General features: G+C 38.1%; 1 protein-coding gene across 5 annotated transcripts in view; it reads left to right on the top strand.

Annotated features, from left to right (window-relative positions):
* LOC5571268 overlaps positions 1-14,348 on the top strand; it is a 113,867-nt gene extending 99,519 nt beyond the window's left edge. For 2 of the 5 annotated variants that reach the window (XM_021840222.1, XM_021840223.1), the window contains exons 4-7: positions 12,947-13,121; positions 13,178-13,341; positions 13,401-13,548; positions 13,612-14,348. In XM_021840222.1, coding sequence (XP_021695914.1) covers positions 12,947-13,121; positions 13,178-13,341; positions 13,401-13,548; positions 13,612-13,788 — 664 coding nt within the window. In that variant the 3' untranslated portion in view covers positions 13,789-14,348. The remainder of the gene's footprint in view (positions 1-12,946; positions 13,122-13,177; positions 13,342-13,400; positions 13,549-13,611) is intronic. The other 3 variants (XM_021840225.1, XM_001653516.2, XM_021840224.1) reach the window with 3 other exon arrangements.
* Positions 14,349-19,938: the final 5,590 nt, after the last annotated feature.

Here is a 19,938-nt window from a genome sequence, read left to right on the forward strand (position 1 = left end):
ACAACTGTAATGGAGAAGCATGGACGTTGCCAGGATTTTCCTGTGACCTCATAAGGACATTCACGAATTTCACGAGAATCGATTATTATAAAAGCCCTTGTGCTTGAAATATTAAACTATGAAGGATATTATCCCTACTTTTTGAATAGTGATCAAAGTGAAGTTCAAAACACGACTTGGTTCAATATGTAGGCTGAGTAACGAGTCTGTTTAACTTGAATATTCCAGATTTTGAGGACTCGATTGTTTGCTGTCTTGCTATCAGGAAATTTAATCCTGATCAGTTAGACTTCCGAGATCATCCTATGTTCTTTGTTTTACTAGCCCGTTGGATTACATAAAGATTTCATTAGTTCTTTTAAGAAATCTCGTAGATAGATTCCATCAGCATTTCATGCAGGAATTATTCCCGAATTTCTCCTGGTTTCCCAGAGTACATTGAAGAAATTCCACCATGAAACCAATAAATATTCCCCCAATTTTTTATTTATTCCTCCCGGTACTTAGTACTTTTCAAGGATTTTTTTCCTGGAACTCCTGAAGGTATTCTATCAAATGAGTCGCTTTGAAACAATTCTTGTTTATTTTTTCTTCTACGTCTTTTTTCTGTTTCTTAAATCTCTAACCTGTCTTTTTCCATACATCCCCTATCTAGAGTAGAGCGTGGCATGATGAGCACCATTTCCGTAAAGGCCAAATTGCTCCAAGAATACCTTCTGCAATTCCTTCACGAATTCCTCCAGGAATTCGACAAGGGATTCCTTCAAGATAATATCTATAGGGATTTATTTAGAGATTTTGCAAGGATTTCCTGCAGTAATGCCTCCAGTGATTCCTTCTTAGATTCCTTCAGTAAAATCTTAAATGGGATTCTTTCAAGAATTTCTTCAGGAGCTGTTTCAGATTTTTTTTTTTCTAGGAATACTCCGAAGAGTTCTCCAGAGATTTTACAAGCAGTTTCTTCTGGAATTCCTTCAGAGATTTCTCTGGAAAACCTTACATAGACTTCTCCAAGGAATTCTCCAGAAAAATCTCTACAAGGAATCTTGCATAGACATATTCAATACTTTCTCTACGAATTCCTTCAGAAGTTAATCTAAGATAATCTTTTCAAGGATTACTCAAGATATTTCTCTAGTGATTTCTCCAAAATCTCCTTGGAAGATTCGTCCACGAATATATACAAAGATATTCCCTGGTAGTTCTCTCGAGATTCGTCCAGAAATCGCTCCAGGGATTCTACCAGGAGTTCCTATAGGTATTCCATGAGGAATTCCTCCAAGTTCTATAACTTACACATTCCTCTTGGAAATCTCCCCGATGCACCACCAGGAAAATAGCTTCATAACATACTATAAGGATTTCTCCAGGGATTCGATCAGGGTCTCCAAAAAATCCTCCGGGGGTTCCTCCAAGAGTTCCCCTTTAAAATAATTTCAGAGATTATCTCATGAAATCCTACAGGAATTTCATCAGATATTATCCTAGCAATTGCTCTAGGGATCAATCTCTACTCCATTGAAATCGCTACACAAATTCCTTTTGGAAAACCTTTTGGTGGCTTCCTCCACAGAAATCTCCTGGGGTTTCTTCAGAAATTTCTCATTGTATCCCTATAAGGATTATTATAGAGATTTTTCCAGAAAAAAAACCTCCAAAGATGCCCCTTTCAGTAGTTAACTTAAACAACCCTTCAGGGGCAGGAATTTCATCAGATATTATCCTAACAATTTCTCTAGGGATCAATCTCTACTCCATTGAAATCGCTACACAAATTCCTTTTGGAAAACCTTTTGGTGGCTTCTTCCACAGAAATCTCCTGGGGTTTCTTCAGAAATTTCTCATTGTATCCCTATAAGGATTATTATAGAGATTTCTCCAGAAAAAAAAAACCTCCAAAGATGCCCCTTTCAGTAGTTAACTTAAACAACCCTTCAGGGGGTTGCCGAGTGGTTAGAGTCTGCGGCTACAAAGCACAGCAATGCTGAAGGTGTCTGGGTTCGATTACCGGTCGGTCCAGGATCTTTTCGTAATGGAAATTTCCTTGACTTCCCTGGGGATAGAGTATAATCGTACCTGCCAAACGATTTACGTTTGCGAAAATGGCAACTTTGCCAAAGAAAGCTCTCAGTTAACAACTGTGGAAGTGTTCATAAGAACACTAAGCTGAAAAGCAGGCTCTTTCTCCAGACACTCCTCCAGGGATTTCTCTAGGAAAATCTATAGTGTAATTGCTGCGTAGATTTCTCCAGATTTTTCTTCAGGAATTTCTCCAAGGATTGTTCCAGACAAATCTCCTAATGATTTCTATAGAATTTGTTCCTGGGATGTACTGGTAGAGTATCGATTGTATATATAATAAAATAAGATTTTTATCTAAGCAGTTTTATTATAAAAAAAAATAAAATAAAGCATAGTCGAAAAGCACATTTGATGTTCCTGAAATTTCTTCAGGAATTCCTCCAGACAATTCCTTGGGAGTCCCTCCATAGGCTCCTGCATTGCTCGGGACATTACTCTAGATTTTTTTCTAGAGGTTCCTCTAGAGATTGCTGCAGGAATTGATCAGGAAATTATCCAGGGATTTCTTAGGAAAAGAGTTCCTGAAGGAAGATCTAAACTATTCGAGGTGGAAACACCTGAAGAATTCTAATTCTTTTTTATGAAAACCCAGGAGGAATTCATCTCATTAGGAATGTCCAAAAGAATTCTTAGAGAAATGCCCTAATTTTTTTTAAGCCCAGAACGAATCTCTGAACAAATTTCAAGGGAAAACCCAGAAAAACCTTAGATAAACTAGTGTAGCGATTTTTCTGGAGGATACTCTTGAGAAATTTCTGTTGGAATCTCCGGAAAAAAAATCCTGGTAGAATTCCTGGAGCGATCACTGACGTAAATATCAGGAATAATTTCTAGAGGAGTTTCGAGAGGACTACCTGAAGAATTTGTGGAGAAATATCTGAAATAATCCTTGACAAAATTGTCGTAGTGTAACCTGCAGAAAGCCTTGAAGACATCTCTGCAAAAATCCGTGTAGTGATTTTCCTGGAAGAATGCTTGGAGGAGTCTCTGGAAGAATTTTTGGAGGAATATCAGGAATAATCTCCTGAAGAATCTTTGGAGAAATGTCTGAGCACCTTAAAGTAACCTCTGCAGTAATTCCTGGAGGAGTTCCCTGAGAAATCCTTGGAGAAATCCAATAAAGATTTTACTGGAGGATACACTGGAGACATTCCGGCTGGAATTTCTGGAAAAATCGCCGAAAGAATCTATGAAGAAATATCCCTGAATAAACTCCTGGAATAATCCTCGAAGGAATCCTTGGAGGAACTCCTGGCAAAAGTTCCGGAACGAATTGTTGAAGGTATTCCTAGAGTCCTACCAGTCTAGAAAATCTGGTAACAAACAAAAGTTCTTCCTGAAGGAATCTCTGGCAAAACCGCTAGTGGAAGTATCGCTGTAGGGATTACGGTAGATTATCTTGGAGGAATTCCGGGTTTGTCTCGTGTGGTCTTCAAGGTGTTTTTTTCAGACATTACTCCAGCAAAGATTCCTCCATTGACCTCTTTCCTGTGGAATTTTTATGAAGCTTTTATTGAAATACAATCAAGGTTCACTTAAATATATTTTGGAATTTCACCTGAGTATATATTCTGTGATTCTTACAGAATTAAACTACACGAAAACTACACTAATGGTGGTAAGCTCCATCGAACCCATAACGCGGGTAGATCACCTTTTCGTGGTGCGTTATGGGGTAAAGATCTACCAATGAACCCTAGTCCTGACTGCTTCAAACGAAGAGAACAGGATGCTATAGTAATCAAAGGAACACTATTAGTCCTTGTTACATTTTAACCCTTGTTAAAAGTGACAAGTCTCGGTTTTCCAGTAGCTGAGAATGACCTTGAGACAAGGATAAAAATGAGTCGAAATCAACAAGTTGTTTTCTAATCTTTTATTTATTGTTCTCTAGTTTGAAGAAGTAAGGACTAGGATTCTGATGCATGGACAATATCGGTGTCACTTCCCGACTTTATCAAGGGATCCGATTTTGACTGATAAAGGGGCGCGCCTGCGGAGAGTGTACCCACCACACCCTTCGAAGGGTTTAAAAAGCGGAACCTTTCAATTAGAATCCTTTCCTGTGATCAAGTTAGGAATGAGAACTGTAAAAAAACCGAATACTTTATCACTTCTCGATAGTGGCAAAGTAACACGACATGCACTACACAAAGGACACGGGATATACTACAATAGATCAAATATTGGTCGCAGTGGTTTATGTTCCGAACAGAAAAAAAAAAAAAAAGCTCCATCGAAGTTAATACGCCAATCGCGTATTATCCTCGATTTTACTATAGTAAAATCGAGGATGATACGCGATTGGCGTCGTAACTTCGATGGAGCTTACCACCATAAGAATTTAAAAATTTGTTTAGTATCAATGAAACTCATGCAGACTCAATTCAATATTTATTCAAAGACTAGTGGTCCCGGCAAACTTCGTCTTGCCATCAAGTAGGCTGTTGAAAATAGCTATGAATCGTCTTATACAAAATGACAGTTCCGTTCATTCGGGTTTCTCCGGCTTTCCCGGTGAGCATCCTGGAACTTTTACACACACAAACACGTCGGAACCCTTGATGAATAAAATGGAGAAAGAATCATCGAAATCCGTTTCCCCGTTCGTGAGCCATTTCGTGACATACAAACACCATTCCATTTTTATTTATATAGATTTCTTTTAAAATCTCAAAAAATAAGAAAATTTTATATTCAGGGGCGTATATTGAAGCTCTTTTAAACGTATTCATAAATTCTCACCCAGGATTTCGACATAAACTTATACATTTTTTTTAATTCATTCAGCAGTTTTTGTAGAATTTCCTAAGAAGTTTGTGAGAAAGTTTAAGGATAAAGAATTTGAGAATGAATCCTTCTAAGAGTTTATGGATTCATTCATGGCAAGATGCCAAGAGAATAATTAGAAGCAAATTAAAAAACCTCGATGAATTTGACAAGACTACTAATTAAAGTGCTTCCTTAAAAATATAATTACTACAGTCCTGAGAGAGAGGAGACAGCTCACTGACAACTGGCTTGTTTTCTTGGCTGCTTTGATTTCTTCTTCTCATGTTTGGGTTGCGCACAATGGTTCGGAGAGCACAAACAGGGCCAAAACCATTTTCATTTCATATTTGTTATCAAAAAGATCATAAAATTAAACAATTTAAATAGCAAAGTCCAATCGACAATATTTAAATAATCAACGAATTAATATGCGAGAGCACAGAAAAACAACCTGCATTTTCAATCACATCCAGTTTAAGTTTGACCAAATTTTGACGGTTTTTCACGCTTTGCCCTTCGAATGTGCGGTTTTCCAGTGACAGTTTCCCTTGACTTTTCGGAGCTCGCAATCTAAGCTAGCTGTCTCCTCTCTCTCAGCTACAGTCATCTCTGCTATGCTCGATATTTTGTATGTACCGCTATATGTTCCCTTACCTATCGTTTACTGGTGAGTTCCAATCTTGGTTGCAATGATGATGTCGCGCTACACGATAAGTGTTCATCTGCAACAACCAGACAGCTCACCAATCCATCCCGAGGTGGATCGTGCTGAGTTGTTGAGTTGAAGGAGAGCGAAAGAAGGAGGGCACAAAAGTCGGTTTTGACAGTTCTGCAGAAAGCGCGCGCAAAGAAAGTGCGCCAGTCGGCTCGATTTGAAATGATCGGTTATTATTATTTTTCCGCTATTGGATTTTTATGGTTTGGTTGATCGATGTAAAAGTTTGTTTTAAAAGCAGCTCCACTCCACTTATTTTGCAACATGTTGCCGTGTACTATAGTAGACAACATAACTAATTTAATTAAAATTATTTTAAGTTATAATTAGTACATAAACAAAAGGGGGAGAACGTTTATGCTGGTTGTGCATTACGAAAAAATCTCATAACTTAAAGCAATCCTCGTTTTTGGTTCTTGTCGAAGGATCAACATGTTCGGCTAAACGAATCTTATTTTAAATATCGAATAACAACACATGCACCTGAACAAGTATATGATTACAATAGACTTTTGATATTTTTTCTGAATCACAACAAAAACATATTTATAGGGAATCAAAATCCTCCTGAGAGAGATGATGAGGTGGAGGCTCATTCTGTTTAAAATTGTCGTTCAATTTTGGGGATAAATTAAAATTGTTATTGTTCCATTTATTCATATATTTAGTTAACATCTACACAGATAACACTGAATCAACAATTTCACGCCACAATACTCGGTTCGTGGCCGCATCTCTCCATCCTCGGTTCTGCCCCACGCTCGCCAAATCGATACGCACTTGATCCGCCCACCTAGCTCGCTGCGCTCCACGCCTTCTTGTACCAACCGGATCCGAAGCGAACACCATCTTTGCAGGGTTGCTGTCCGGCATTCTTGCAACATGCCCTGCCCATCGTATCCTTCCAGCTTTGGCCACCTTCTGGATACTGGGTTCGCCGTAGAGTTGGGCGAGCTCGTGGTTCATCCTTCGCCGCCACACACCGTTCTCCTGCACACCGTCGAAGATCGTCCTAAGCACCCGACGTTCGAAGACTCCAAGTGCTTGCAGGTCCTCCTCGAGCATCGTCCACGTTTCATGCCCGTAGAGGACTACCGGCCTTATGAGCGTTTTGTACATGGTACATTTGGTGCGGGCGTGAATCTTTTTGACCGCAGCTTCTTCTGGAGGCCATAGTAGGCCCGACTTCCACTGATGATGCGCCTCCGTATTTCACGGCTAACGTTATTGTCAGCCGTCAGCAAGGATCCAAGGTAGACGAACTCGTCAACCACCTCGAACGTATCCCCGTCTATCGTAACACTGCTACCTAGGCGAGCCCTGTCGCGCTCGGCCCCACCAGCTAGCATGTACTTTGTCTTGGCCGCATTCACCACCAGTCCAACTTTTGCTGCCTCGCGTTTCAGGCGGGTGTACAGGTCTGCCACCTTTTCAAATGTTCGGCCGACGATGTCCATATCATCCGCGAAGCAAACAAATTGACTGGATCTCGTAAAAATCGTACCCCGGCTGTTAAGCCCGGCTCTCCGCATAACACCTTCTAGCGCAATATTGAACAACAGGCACGAAAGTCCATCACCTTGTCGTAGTCCCCGGTGGGTTCCAAACGAACTGGAGTGTTCGCCTGAAACCTTCACACAATTTTGCACACCTTCCATCGTCGCTCTTATCAGTCTCGTGAGCTTCCCGGGAAAGCTGTTCTCGTCCATGATTTTCCATAGCTCTACGCGGTCGATACTGTCGTATGCCGCCTTGAAATCCATGAAAAGGTGATGCGTTGGGACCTGGTATTCACGACATTTTTGGAGGATTTGCCGTACAGTAAAGATCTGATCCGTTGTCGATCGGCCGTCAACGAAGCCGGCTTGATAACTTCCCACGAACTCGTTTACTACGGGTGACAAACGACGGAAGATGATCTGGGATAATACTTTGTAGGCCGCATTTAGAATGGTGATCGCTCGAAAGTTCTCACAGTCTAACTTGTCGTCTTTCTTGTAGATGGGGCAGATTACCCCTTCCTTCCACTCCTCCGGTAGCTGTTCTGTTTCCCAGATTGTGCCTATCAGCCGGTGCACACAAATGGCCAGCCTTTCCGGACCCATTTTTATGAGTTCAGCTCCGATACCATCCTTACCAGCAGCTTTATTGTTCTTGAGCTGGTGAATGGCATCCTTAACCTCCATTAAAGTGGGGGCTGGTTGGTTTCCATCTTCCGCAGTACTGACGAAGGCATTTCCTTCGTTGTTTTCCTTCATTGCCTGAGCTCTCAGCACCATTCAGGTGCTCGTCGAAGTGCTGCTTCCACCTTTCGATCACCTCGCGCTCGTTCGTCAGAATGCTCCCATCCTTATCCCTGCACATCTCGGCTCGCGGCACGAAGCCGTTGCGGGATGCGTTGAGCTTCTGATAGAACCTACGCGTTTCCTGAGACCGGCACAGCTGTTCCATCTCCTCGCACTCCGTCTCCTCCAGGCGGCGTTTTTTCTCCCGAAAGAGGCGGGTCTGCTGTTGCCGTTTCCGTTTATAGCGTTCCACGTTCTGCCGGGTCCCTTGCTGCAGCATGACCGCCCGCGCTGCATTCTTCTCCTTCAAAACCTCCTGGCACTCCTCGTCGAACCAATCGTTCCGTCGACTCCGTCCCACGTACCCGACGTTGCTCTCAGCTGCATCGTTAATGGCTGCTTTTACTGTTCTCCAGCAGTCCTCAAGAGGGGCTTCGTCCAGCTCACCCTCTTCCGGTAATGCAGCCTCGAGTTGCTGCGCGTATGCCGCTGCGATTGTTCCATACATACTTATTTATAATAATTACTTGTAAATATTGATACAGCATAATTCAAGTATTTAAACATCAAATAATAAACAGATCTATATCCTCGAAAACTCATGAGAATGTTTGAACTGTTATTGGATTTGGATGTGCTTAAATTCCCCTGGATAAAGATTTATAAATTAAATTTATTATTGATGTTACGAGCTGTGTCTATAGTTAGTGAAACTTAATGCTACACAAGAAATAAATTGAAATCAAAGTATTTAAAAAAAGTGAGTTTCTCCCGGGTTCTTCCTAAAATCACTCATGAATCCTTCAAATCCTCTCAGGGATTGTTTTGGAAATCTTGAGATTATTTCTGATTTTTCTCTAAGTTTTTCTGAATATCACAGAATTCTTCCAGATATCGCTTTGGAATTCATCCAAAAAAAAATTCGTTACCATTCAGAAGTAGTACCTTCTGAAATTCTGTTGGATATCACTTTCTGATTCTTCTGGAACCCTTTTTGGATTTTTTTTTTTTTGCAAAAATCTGTATGTGATTTTGCGTGTATCTAATTAAGGATTATATTTGAAATCCTGGAAATTAAATTCTTCGAAACTCTTGAAAATTCTTTCGGACATACTATGGAAGATTCTATCAAAAATCCTGATGCAATTCGTCGGGATATTTTTAGAGGATTTTGCCAAAAAATGTACTAGAAATTACTACTAGAAATTCTTCGGGAATTCCTCCGAAAATAACTCTGATTTTTTTTACGTCGTTTTTTTTTTCACTCGAGATGTTTTCGGAAATCCTTTTGAATACTTTCGAGGATGCTTCCGGAAATCTTTCTAAAATTCTTATAAAAATTCCACTGAGATATTAACGTTAATATCTTTGAAATACTTCTGAGACTCTTCCAAAAAACCTGTAGGAATTCTTCCGGATATATTTCTAGGATTCTTTCGGAAATCTTTCTGAAGATCCTTCAAACCCTTACTGCTAGATTTTTTTGAGGATTCCTGCAGAAATTCTTCCCGAGTTACCTCTAGGATCCAGGATTACCTTAATTTTTCAAGAAAGCTCTGTGATTATCCTTTCGAGTATCTCCCTACGATTCTTTCGGATTTTTTTTTTTTCTGAAATACTCCTATTATCGTGCTGGAAGGCTTCAAAATATCTTTCAGAGATTCTTCCAGAAATTTTACTGGTTTTTTTCAAGAAATCCTGCAGGAATTGTTCCATAAAACCTGCTGAGATTCATCCGGGAATACGACTGGCATTCTTCTGGATATCATTCAAGCATTCAAAAATTCTTCCGGAAGTTTTCGTGAGTTTTAACCGTAAAGAATTATAGAAGGATGTCCGGAAGAATCCCAGGTCCATTTACAGAAGAATCACTAAAATATGATATGAGGTTTCGAAAGGAATTATTGAGGGATTTTCGTAAATATCTGAAACAATCTCATGAAAATTCCAAATGGAATGTTTTTATTGTGATATCCAAAAGGATTCCAGAATTTATTTCGCAAGAATTCCTGAAAGATTTAAAGGAAATTCACAGACATCCAGAAGATTTCATGAATATTTTCCAGAATAATTCCGATGTCCTAAAGAACTCCAGAATGATTTACGGAATAATTTCAAAAGGAATTTCCGGAACCATATAAAAGTAACTTTCAGGAGATTCTCAGTAAAAAAAGAAATCAGTAATTAAAGAATCTCATAGGTATTTTTTAAAAGTCCCAGAGGGCTGTCCGGTAGTTTTCTTGAGAGATTTCCATTTGAACTCGAGAGGGATTAACATGATATTCCGCCAAGGGTTTTAGAAAATTTCCAAGGAAAATCACGAAAAAATCTAGAACACTTTCTTATAAATTTTCAGAAGAATCACAGAGTTTTTTTTTCAAAGAATCTTAGAGAAAAATTCTCAAGAATCACGAAGGAATTTGGACTTCGTGGCCGTGCGGTTAGCGGCGTCATTCATTTAGGCGTTTTGTGCCACGGGGTGTGGGTTCGATTCCCGCTCCAGTCGGTGGAAACTTTTCGTCAAACGAAAAATTCAGCACTGGGCTACTGGATGTTCCGTGTGTTGTCCGTTGCCTAATGTTTGTAATCGTTCAGTTTGTGCAGCCTTTGGCTGAAAACGGTGTAAATTGTCCTTTTTTTTTAATTTCCGGCCAAATTCCGGATATTCAAAATTATCCCAGGCAGATTTCTTGAAACAATAAATCATGATTTCTGTAAGAATATAGGAAGGATTTCTTGGAGAGTGCTAGGAGGATTTCCAAACATCCCAAGAATCCCAGAGGATTTTTCGAAAGTACCCCAAGAATTTGCACGGAAGAAAGTGATGTGAAAGAATAGATTTTTTTTATTATAGTCTCAGTTGTCTTTCCGAGGGTATTTCAGATGAATCAGAATTATCTAAGACATGTTTCTGAAAGAATCTCAGAGGTATATTCGTAGAAATTTCAAGGAGATTCATGGAATGAACTACTATAGAATTTAGAGGAAAATATCAGGAGGATTAAAATAATAATTTCGGATGGATTTCTATAAGAAATCCCGAGAAGTTTTGTAAGAATTCCCGAACCCAGAAGGAACCCAGATCTTTTAAATAGATTCCATCTCACTGGAAAGCAATCATAAAATCATTTGCGGCAATATTCCAGGGAAATTTTACGGAATAATCCTGAAAGGATTTCCATAATAACCCAAGAGGGGTATCCGGGATAATCCAATAGGAAGTCCCAAGGAGGTTTTTTGAAGAATCACAGAGCTATCGGAGAAATAACTACATATAATAATTCCAGAAGGGTTTCTGAAAGAATCTCAGTGGATTTTCAGGAAGTCCTCTATCACCACAACTAATATATTGACATATTTGTAACATATATCATATAAACGTCACGTATATGAAAGTTACATGAGTGATGAGCAATGCTCAATACATAATTACAAATTGAGTGATTTGTACGCCATCCGTTTTAGGGGTGGATCGACGGTATCGAAGTGTATTAAAAACAATTATAGAAGAGTGTGTGGATATGAGTATGAACTGCGCACAATACATCAGACCGATTTACCATTGTTGCGAACTTTTAAAAGCATTTTATTTTTATTAATAATATTTTTCGCAATATTTTTCCACGCAACGAACGACAATGTATATCAGTTGATTTTCCCCCACACTCAGAAACACGGGTAGTCACAGAATTACTAAATGTTAGTAATTTATGACTTTTTTCTATCTGCCTGTCTTTCATTCTACAGGAAATTTTATTCCTATTTGTCAATTCACCTGGGTTGAAGCATCCCTAAGCTTCAACCCAGTCGAAACGACAGTTAGTGTATAAATTCACAGCTGAGTGAAAGAGAGACAGATAGAAAATAGTCATTAATGCATAAACTTTAGTAATTCTATGTACAGATTCGTTTTCAATCACAATTGTTATTTCAATCCGTACACGTGCTCGGGAAATGAATCTGGCTATGGTGCATCAACCACCAAATTTGTTGGCGCTATCCATCAAATTCACTCATCCAAGCCATTTTGGTGAATATAACAACACAGTTTAGATGTTACCAAGCTGGATGCAATCGAAGCCAGCTTCCTCTACAAGTTTATCTCTCTAACTCGATATGTTCATGAGAAGTTCCGAAAACCCTCCAAATGTCGACATTTTTTTTTTATTTTCAATACTATGATTATTCTAATTGAAAATAAAGGATTACAACGTATTCAAGGTGAAAATATTGTCAAATTTTGGCAAAATATTAAAAAAATGTCACGCAGGTAAATGTGTCAAATTTATACAAATTATTAGATTAAAAACTTAGAAAAAAAATTTGGTCACTTCGATGCCGTATTAGGGAGAGTTGACTGTAAACAGTTCTGGGAGTAATTGTTCAACGATTTCAAGAGGGAATCTATAAAAAGGTTTTTTTTTTTCGAGAAATATGTAGAATAATCCCGAAGGTGCTTCTTAGACGAATACTTGAAGGAAAAAGTATAAACTCCTCAGAATGTTCTTTGCTAGAATCCCTGGGACAATTCGTGAAGCAGCTCTTCGTGTTTTTATGCAAGTTTATCAATCAATCAATCTACGGATTTGAGTAGTCTTGACACACAATCTCCAAAATACATGGATGAACATCAGGAAGAATTCTTAGAGGAATTTCCAATAATAACATTTCCAGAAGCATGATTAATTCGCAGACAATCTTAGGAAAGATCAAACACTAAATCAATCACCGTAGAGAAATTAGTTCCATTGGGGCCCATATGGAGCAGCATAATAATATGTTGAAATATGTTGGCTCAATGACGAGTTGCTGCTACTGTCATTACCTCTGATATGTTCGCCGAGGGATAAGTGAAGTAAACGACCTCCAAGTTACGTTTATTAGGCCCATAAACGTCGCACATTTCACTGCATAAAATGCAATGTGTGGTCGAACGTGAATCATCCGCGAACGGAGCACCACTTTCACTTATACGATCACAGTTCTGGATCGTTAATCACCGCTGCAGTAAATCAATAAATACTAACTCAACTAATTACTTGCACTTTCTTTTTCAAACGCTACAATTTATCACCCATCTAAACCCCTACAGCCGCAAATGGCAACGTGAGCACAAGAACGCCATGGGCAGCCCGGTGTTTGGCTACATGGGTGGCGGTCAGGTCAAGACCCCCGTCATGGGTCAAGCACCCTACCAGGTGACCCTCGAGGATCGGATGCGTTGGGCCCAGATTGCGGACGTGATGGCCCAAGCCAATCACTATGCAGTAAGTGGATTGTGGAAATTACAGGAAAACTAGATTCCGTAAATCACTATAAATAGACTTTTCCGACCCTACAGGCTGAACCTGTGGCACCACCGAGACCAGCATCGGCCATGTATGGCTACCCAAATCTGCAGACTATCGGCAACATGAACACACTGAGCATGCACGGCACCTTACCGCCGATGCACGCTGGAACTCTACCGCCCGTCCCGCTGCCGAGGTAAGATCCTCTGATACCCTATTGATTGTTGTGCCTTAACAAGTCTAAAATATTGAAAGTATTTTAAACAGGAGTCTGGGACTCAACCGCAACGGCATGCGGACACTGGAAAACTCCAGCTCCAGCGAGGAAGAGGACAGAGCAGACCTGCTCGGAAGGAACTTCAACGTTCCTCGACCAAAAAGTCGGAGTAACGCGAGCGTAACGGTAAGACCCTTTCTAAAGTTCAACATCTAAACCCATTATCATCTAATTACACCCCTACCACAGTCCGGAATCTACTACGACGTGGACTACGCGCCCACAGGTGCGGAACAACTGTACGGAATGGCCAGCACCCTCAGCGCTGGAACGGCACCAGTGTCGACCTCCAAGCCCCAGAGTAATATACCAATGAGCACGTACACGTCCGGCAGTCGGCCGGTGCAGACTTCGTACTATAAATAAGAGTAAGCCAGCAGAAGCCGTGCGAAATCCCAGTGAATTCACGACCAGTGTTCAAGCCGTTCAAGCAAAGAGACCGAAAAACTGATATTTATTAGGAATCTCTTAGGGTGCGACTCGGAAATTAAACAAAGAGATTGATTTCTTTCCAGGAAACGAGTTGATGAAGAAAAAAACTGTCGCGTCGAGAGAAAACATTAGAAGCGGAATATTTTAGTTTTATACGTTAGATTTGTATAATCTCTAAAATTTCCACGTGAATACGTGGACAAAAGATAAAGGTAATCCCCTCCCCCTGTGTATAGAAACTGTGAAACTGAAAATCTATTTAAATTTAAAAAAGGACAATTAGATTATTAACAAGAGAAGCTAGGAACGCAGAAGATAAGGATTATCAAAAGAAAGAAATCATACAAAAAACAGCTTCTTGTTCTAGGTCGAATTAAAGTAGTGAATGTGCTTGTTTTTAGATTATTAGAGAGATAAAGATATTGCTAAAAGTATTAATTGAGTAATAAATACATAAGTGACGTGTTGATAATTGAACTGTCCTTCGATGGAAATTCGGAAGAATACACTTCTCCATATTAAATGTTATCCGAAAGTGCCAAAATTTCCAAAGATTTCAATAAACATACGACTATTGACGAATTTATTGGAAAAAATGCTTGAAAATCCCGGAAGATGTTTGAAAATGAAAGCCAAATGTAACCTTTGATGAAACTTTAGTCGAAAATCATGTTTTTTTTTCTATCTTTATTAACGAGATGATTTTTAGCCCTGAGCTAATTCTTCTCGGGACCAACAGCTTCACTTCCCTTCCGAAGGAAGTCGTCACTATAACCTTTTTGTCATAAGTGACTATCTAGGGGATGGGATTCGATCCCAGATCCTCGGCGTGAGAGGCGTGTGTTCTAACACCAGGTCCATCCCCTAATTCCTGGTTTATATACTATAGTAATTTTTGAAGAAATTCGTTGAAGAATATCAGGCGCAACTCCCTAAGGAACCTTTTGTGCTGGTTTGAAACCCTAAATGCGCTTCTAAGGAATTCAGGACGATATTAATTGACAAATTACTCGAGAAATGTATGGAAGAACTGCAGGAAAAATATTTCGATAGATTGGCGAAATTCCTAAAAAAAGTTGTTGAGAAATTTACAAGAAATTTGTTATCGCAGTGAAGAAATGTTGAGAAGAAATATATAATGCAATTGTGACATGACTCTTGAAGACTTTTTAATGTATTTTGTCGATTTTTCTGATGTACATACCGTTTTGATTCATATTACGGACAGCTTCAAATTCCGGACACTGTACTTTGTATGGGAAACATTTCACACGAAATATTTCAATTTTTGCTGTTCAAAAGTTCTCACTTTCGATGCTCGTTTAAGTCAACATTTTCCATATATATCTATGAAAATTTGTAATGTTCAGCTGCCTCAGACGCCTCTTTAGTAGTTTGCCGATCTCAATTAATTATTTGCCTTTTTCATCTATGATTTTCATGAGCTGTCCGGAATTCGAATCAAAGTGTCCGGAATATGAGGCAAAAGTAAGTAAGCGTCCGGAATAAGAATTATGAAAAGACTACACATTTCTATTAATTTAAAATTATTCATGTAGCGGAATCAAAATCTTCTCCCGCCATTCGAAAGTTGATAGTTTTGAAGGCTCGATAACGTGGAGGAATCATACAGCTTTTTGATGGGTTAAACTTCACTGAGGCCTTAAGTGTCCGTAATATGAATCAAAACGGTACATGAAGTATGGCCGTTAAGCATAAGTTGCTGTTACAGTAGTAATGTTTCTGAACTTATCGGGAGGTGTTTCAATATCTAAACGAAAGTTTAAACGCTTTCACAATACTAGCAGATAGTGTTGAATTATTCATTAAATTATGCATTACAAAATACCTATTTAAAGGAGTTCCTGTCGGAAAGCTCTCAATCCCCGCTGTCGCAAAAATGATTTAACATCAGTTTTATTCGTCAATAGCAGAGCTTTGCATAATTTGCGAAGATGAGGAACAAATCATCCCACGAGTAAGCTCAGGGCTTGTAGCAACTGAAAGTCATAAACATAGAAATTTTAGAGGACTCGTGCCTAAAACATAGACCAGAAATAAATCAAAATGTGACTAGCCAAGGGATGAAAATCTCGTCAATAAAGATACACAAAATAAACCAAAAATGAGAGCAAAAAGATACAAAGGGAAACCAAACAGAAACCAGTAGGTGAATTCCGGCGCACATTTTCTTCGAAGAGAAGAAATTTTCTTCCATAATCCACCAGCAAGAAAATTTTCTTTTATGCGAAGAAAATACGCGCCGCAATTCGCCTACAGGAGATATATATTTTCAAGTTTTTTCCAAATAATCTGACCTAAAATTTGTATAATGATGTTTCTAACCATTTCTTTGAAGTTCATAACACGAGGAATTATTGCTCGTATCATTGTATGTAAAATGGTTATCCATGATTTTCTCCATGAATTTCATCAGAAATTAATTAAGGTATTTGTATGAAGTTTCCATCGGATACTCTCCGAAAATTTCTTCAAGAGTTCATGTAGTGATTTTTTACGAATGTTCTAAGGAAGTCCTGCAAGAATTTCCCTGAAAATACCTACAAGAATTCAATTTGAATTTTCCTATAGTGAGAAATCACTCCAGAGATCTCTTCCGGAATTTCTGTATCCGAACCTGCTGAGATCCTCTGGAAATTTAATCATTGATTTTTGTATCGATTTTCCTAGAGTTTCCTCTAGATCATTTCTTTCGGAATCCTTTTTTTCAAGAGTTCAATTATGTTTTTTTCCAGGATTACAGAGATGGTTTCAAGAACTTTTTAGAAATTTCTACAAAGTTTTCGCTAAAGATTTCAACCAGGAATGTCTTTAAGAACCCCTTTAGAGATTACTCGAGAGTTTCTCCTCGAATTCTTTCAGAGAATCTCCAAAGGAGTAATTCCTGCATGAACTGCTGGGGAAATGCTTAGCAAAATGTGAGTTCATGAAGAGTCCCTGATGAAATGTATTAAGGACATCCTAGAAGATTTTCTAATATATTTCCATGCATTACCCTGGAGGACTTTTCCAAGTAATTTATGAGAGAAACTGGGAACGAATTCTTTAAAAAAAAATCTAAGAAAATGAATGGAATAATAGCTCTAAAAAATAGTCCTAGGAATTCGAATCCTTATGAAGTTCCTGGAAAATTCACCAAACAAATTTCTTAAAAAAAATATAAATAATTCTGTTTACACCGAAATTTAGAAATCCTTTTGCAGCAGACGAGTTTGTCGTACAGCTCAAAACTGCAAGTATGATTTATTAGAATAATTTCAAGTTTTAATTACATGGTGTCTTACATCAACGGTTTTCAATTACTTCAATTCGGGTGAACATTGTCATACGAATTCTTAGTGTATTCCGGCCTGTAATTATAAGAATAATTTTCTAGCACTACAACCCTCGCATTTAATGTTCGGAATACGTTTACTCACGTGTGCTACACAATATTAATCAAATTCAACAATTTAACCGAAATGTTATTAGTATTAACGAATTCAACTTGGATTGACTCAAATGTGATTGTGTCTAACGAAACGTAATTATTCTTTTTTCGAATTTATAATCTTCGCTAAACTACGTTGACAGTGACAGCGTTCGCCAATGTATCCATGACATTTGTACGTCAGACAGCAGTACTTGTCGATCTGTTGGGTTCGTCCTCTAGGGTGGTACCAAGCGGTAGTGTTAACAAATTCTGTTTTGTAGATTTACTTGAAATGGTCCTGTACAAATCGGAGATATCTATGGAATATTAACTGGAGGAAAACCAATTACAGGGTGCCCATTCAAAATAATTTTGGTTTTTATTTCTTACAAACTAGTCAAATAAAAAAACCTTGACTTAAGTTTTTTGTGTATTTTTATAAAATACTGTGAGCTAAAAACGATTTGTATTTAAAAAGACTATTGGACAAAAAGAAGTAAACGATTTGTTGAAGTATCTAAAAGAAGTTCAGTGAGATTTTGAAAAAAACTTTAGAAGTACAGTCGACTCCCCACAACTCGATATTCTATAAGTCGATATATTCTATAACTCGATGGGTTTTTCGGTCCCTTCAAATTCCCATACATCATGCTCTCCATAAGTCGATATTTCTATAACTCGATATCTCCACTAGTCGAGGCAAATTTCCCTCCATAACTCGATATCTATCTAAAAATTATGTTTATACAGGGAAATTTGGACCGCTTCTGGTTTGGATGTGAATAAACACATGCATTTTGCAATGGAAGTTAAAAAACACATAAAAATAAAAATATAAATTTTCAATAAAAAGTAAATGATTTCTCAAGCATTTTAAAAATAGCGTTTAAATATGATTTTTCAAAATACTATAAGCAAAATAATATTGCTTTCTTACAGAAGTGATCTTAAAAGTATTGGAAATACAGAAATTTGATACTATGATTTAATGATTTTTTGAAGCTGATTCCTGGGGAAATTCTTAATGCGCGTTAAATCCAATGAGAACCACGAAGCTGATCAAAATTGTTGACATAAATCTAAATAAGCATCTTCTAAGTTCCCATACTTTTTAGATGCGCGACCCACCTAGCGATCAAGCGTAGCAATAGCGACCCATCAATAAAAAAAAGCCATAACACGTTTTAGACGAAATTTTCAATATTATACCATTTTCAGGGCTGTTACAAAAATCTTAAAATCGTATCCGCGAAAATCGCGACTTCAGAAATTCGATCCGCACCTAGGAACTCCAATCCGCGCCAAAAAAAATCATTGACATATTTACTACTCATTATAAAAAACGCGTAAACGTGCTTGATCAAAAACTAGTTCACGGTGCCCCGACAGACCGTTATTATGCAAAAAAATTGTCCATCAATTCTGAGCACAGGGCTCGATTTCTGAGGTTATTTTGCACCTCTGGACCAATTTTTAAAAAAATCCCTAGGAGGAATCTCGAGAAATCTTGATTTGAAGTTTTAGATCTAAAATTTCAATATAATCCTCATTAAAATTTTGCAATAGCACTGAATAAACCTACAAAAACGCTCAAAAAGTTGGCCCAACTGTTCTCAACTAGTATAAAATTGTTACCGTTGTTATAATTAGACATTAACATCTAACTAAACTTACCAGAGTGGCTTAAGAATTTTTTTTCATAGATTTCTATAGTTTTTATACTTGTATAGTCGATTTAGAGCTAGTATCAGTCATTTGTTTCAAATCTGGAATGATTTGGTACAATACACATGAACATACACGAATGTCTTTCACGGGGCCGCTGACCTCCACCTGAATGATGTAACGTTTTCTTCCGGCATTCTCACTAAATGACCAGCTCACTGAAGTTTGCCTATTTTATTCACACTATAGTTTTCGCTCCTGTTCTCAAATAAATGTGCTTTTAGAGCCAATAATAAGCGTTTTATACAGGGCAAATTGACAATGGTGATTCATTTAGGCATGCTTGCATTCATCGTTGTTCTGTTTGCATTTTTATTGAAAACTGATTTAGTTTTCGAAACACTTTTCAGTGTTCTGCGATAAAGGGTCGCGATGTGTTTTGCCGAAGTTGTTAACGAAATAATTGATCTATGAAATCAGATAAGCCTTTATCAAGCAACAGTGTAGAAATGTTATTTACCTTTGCAAGTTGGTCCCTAAGCTGGTTACATAATCCATAAAAGGAGATATTCACAGCTAGTACACGTGTGTTATCATTATTATCATACGTCATGAGTGTGTTCAGAATAATAATAGTGAAAGCCGATTTCATACAAAATACTCAACTTTGGCATGCTGTTACTTTGTTTCCCTATGAGCAATCGGCTTTAAATTTAGAAAAATTCAAAAACTCAAAATACAGCAGATATATAAATAATGAAAACTACTATTATTTTGAACGATTTCGCCTGGTGCTTAACTTTTTTACCGGTAGTGTGAATATTAACAAATTATGTGATAATGAAATTGACTTTATTTGTAGTTTACTGCCAAAATTTCATGCCGATTGCTCCTATGGAAAGAAAGTAACAGAATGCCAAATTTGAGCATTTTGTATAGAAATCGGCTTACACTACTATTATTCTGAACACAACTGTACATCTCCA

Source organism: Aedes aegypti, chromosome 2 (assembly GCF_002204515.2).
Source record: "Aedes aegypti strain LVP_AGWG chromosome 2, AaegL5.0 Primary Assembly, whole genome shotgun sequence".
Lineage (NCBI taxonomy): Eukaryota > Metazoa > Arthropoda > Insecta > Diptera > Culicidae > Aedes > Aedes aegypti.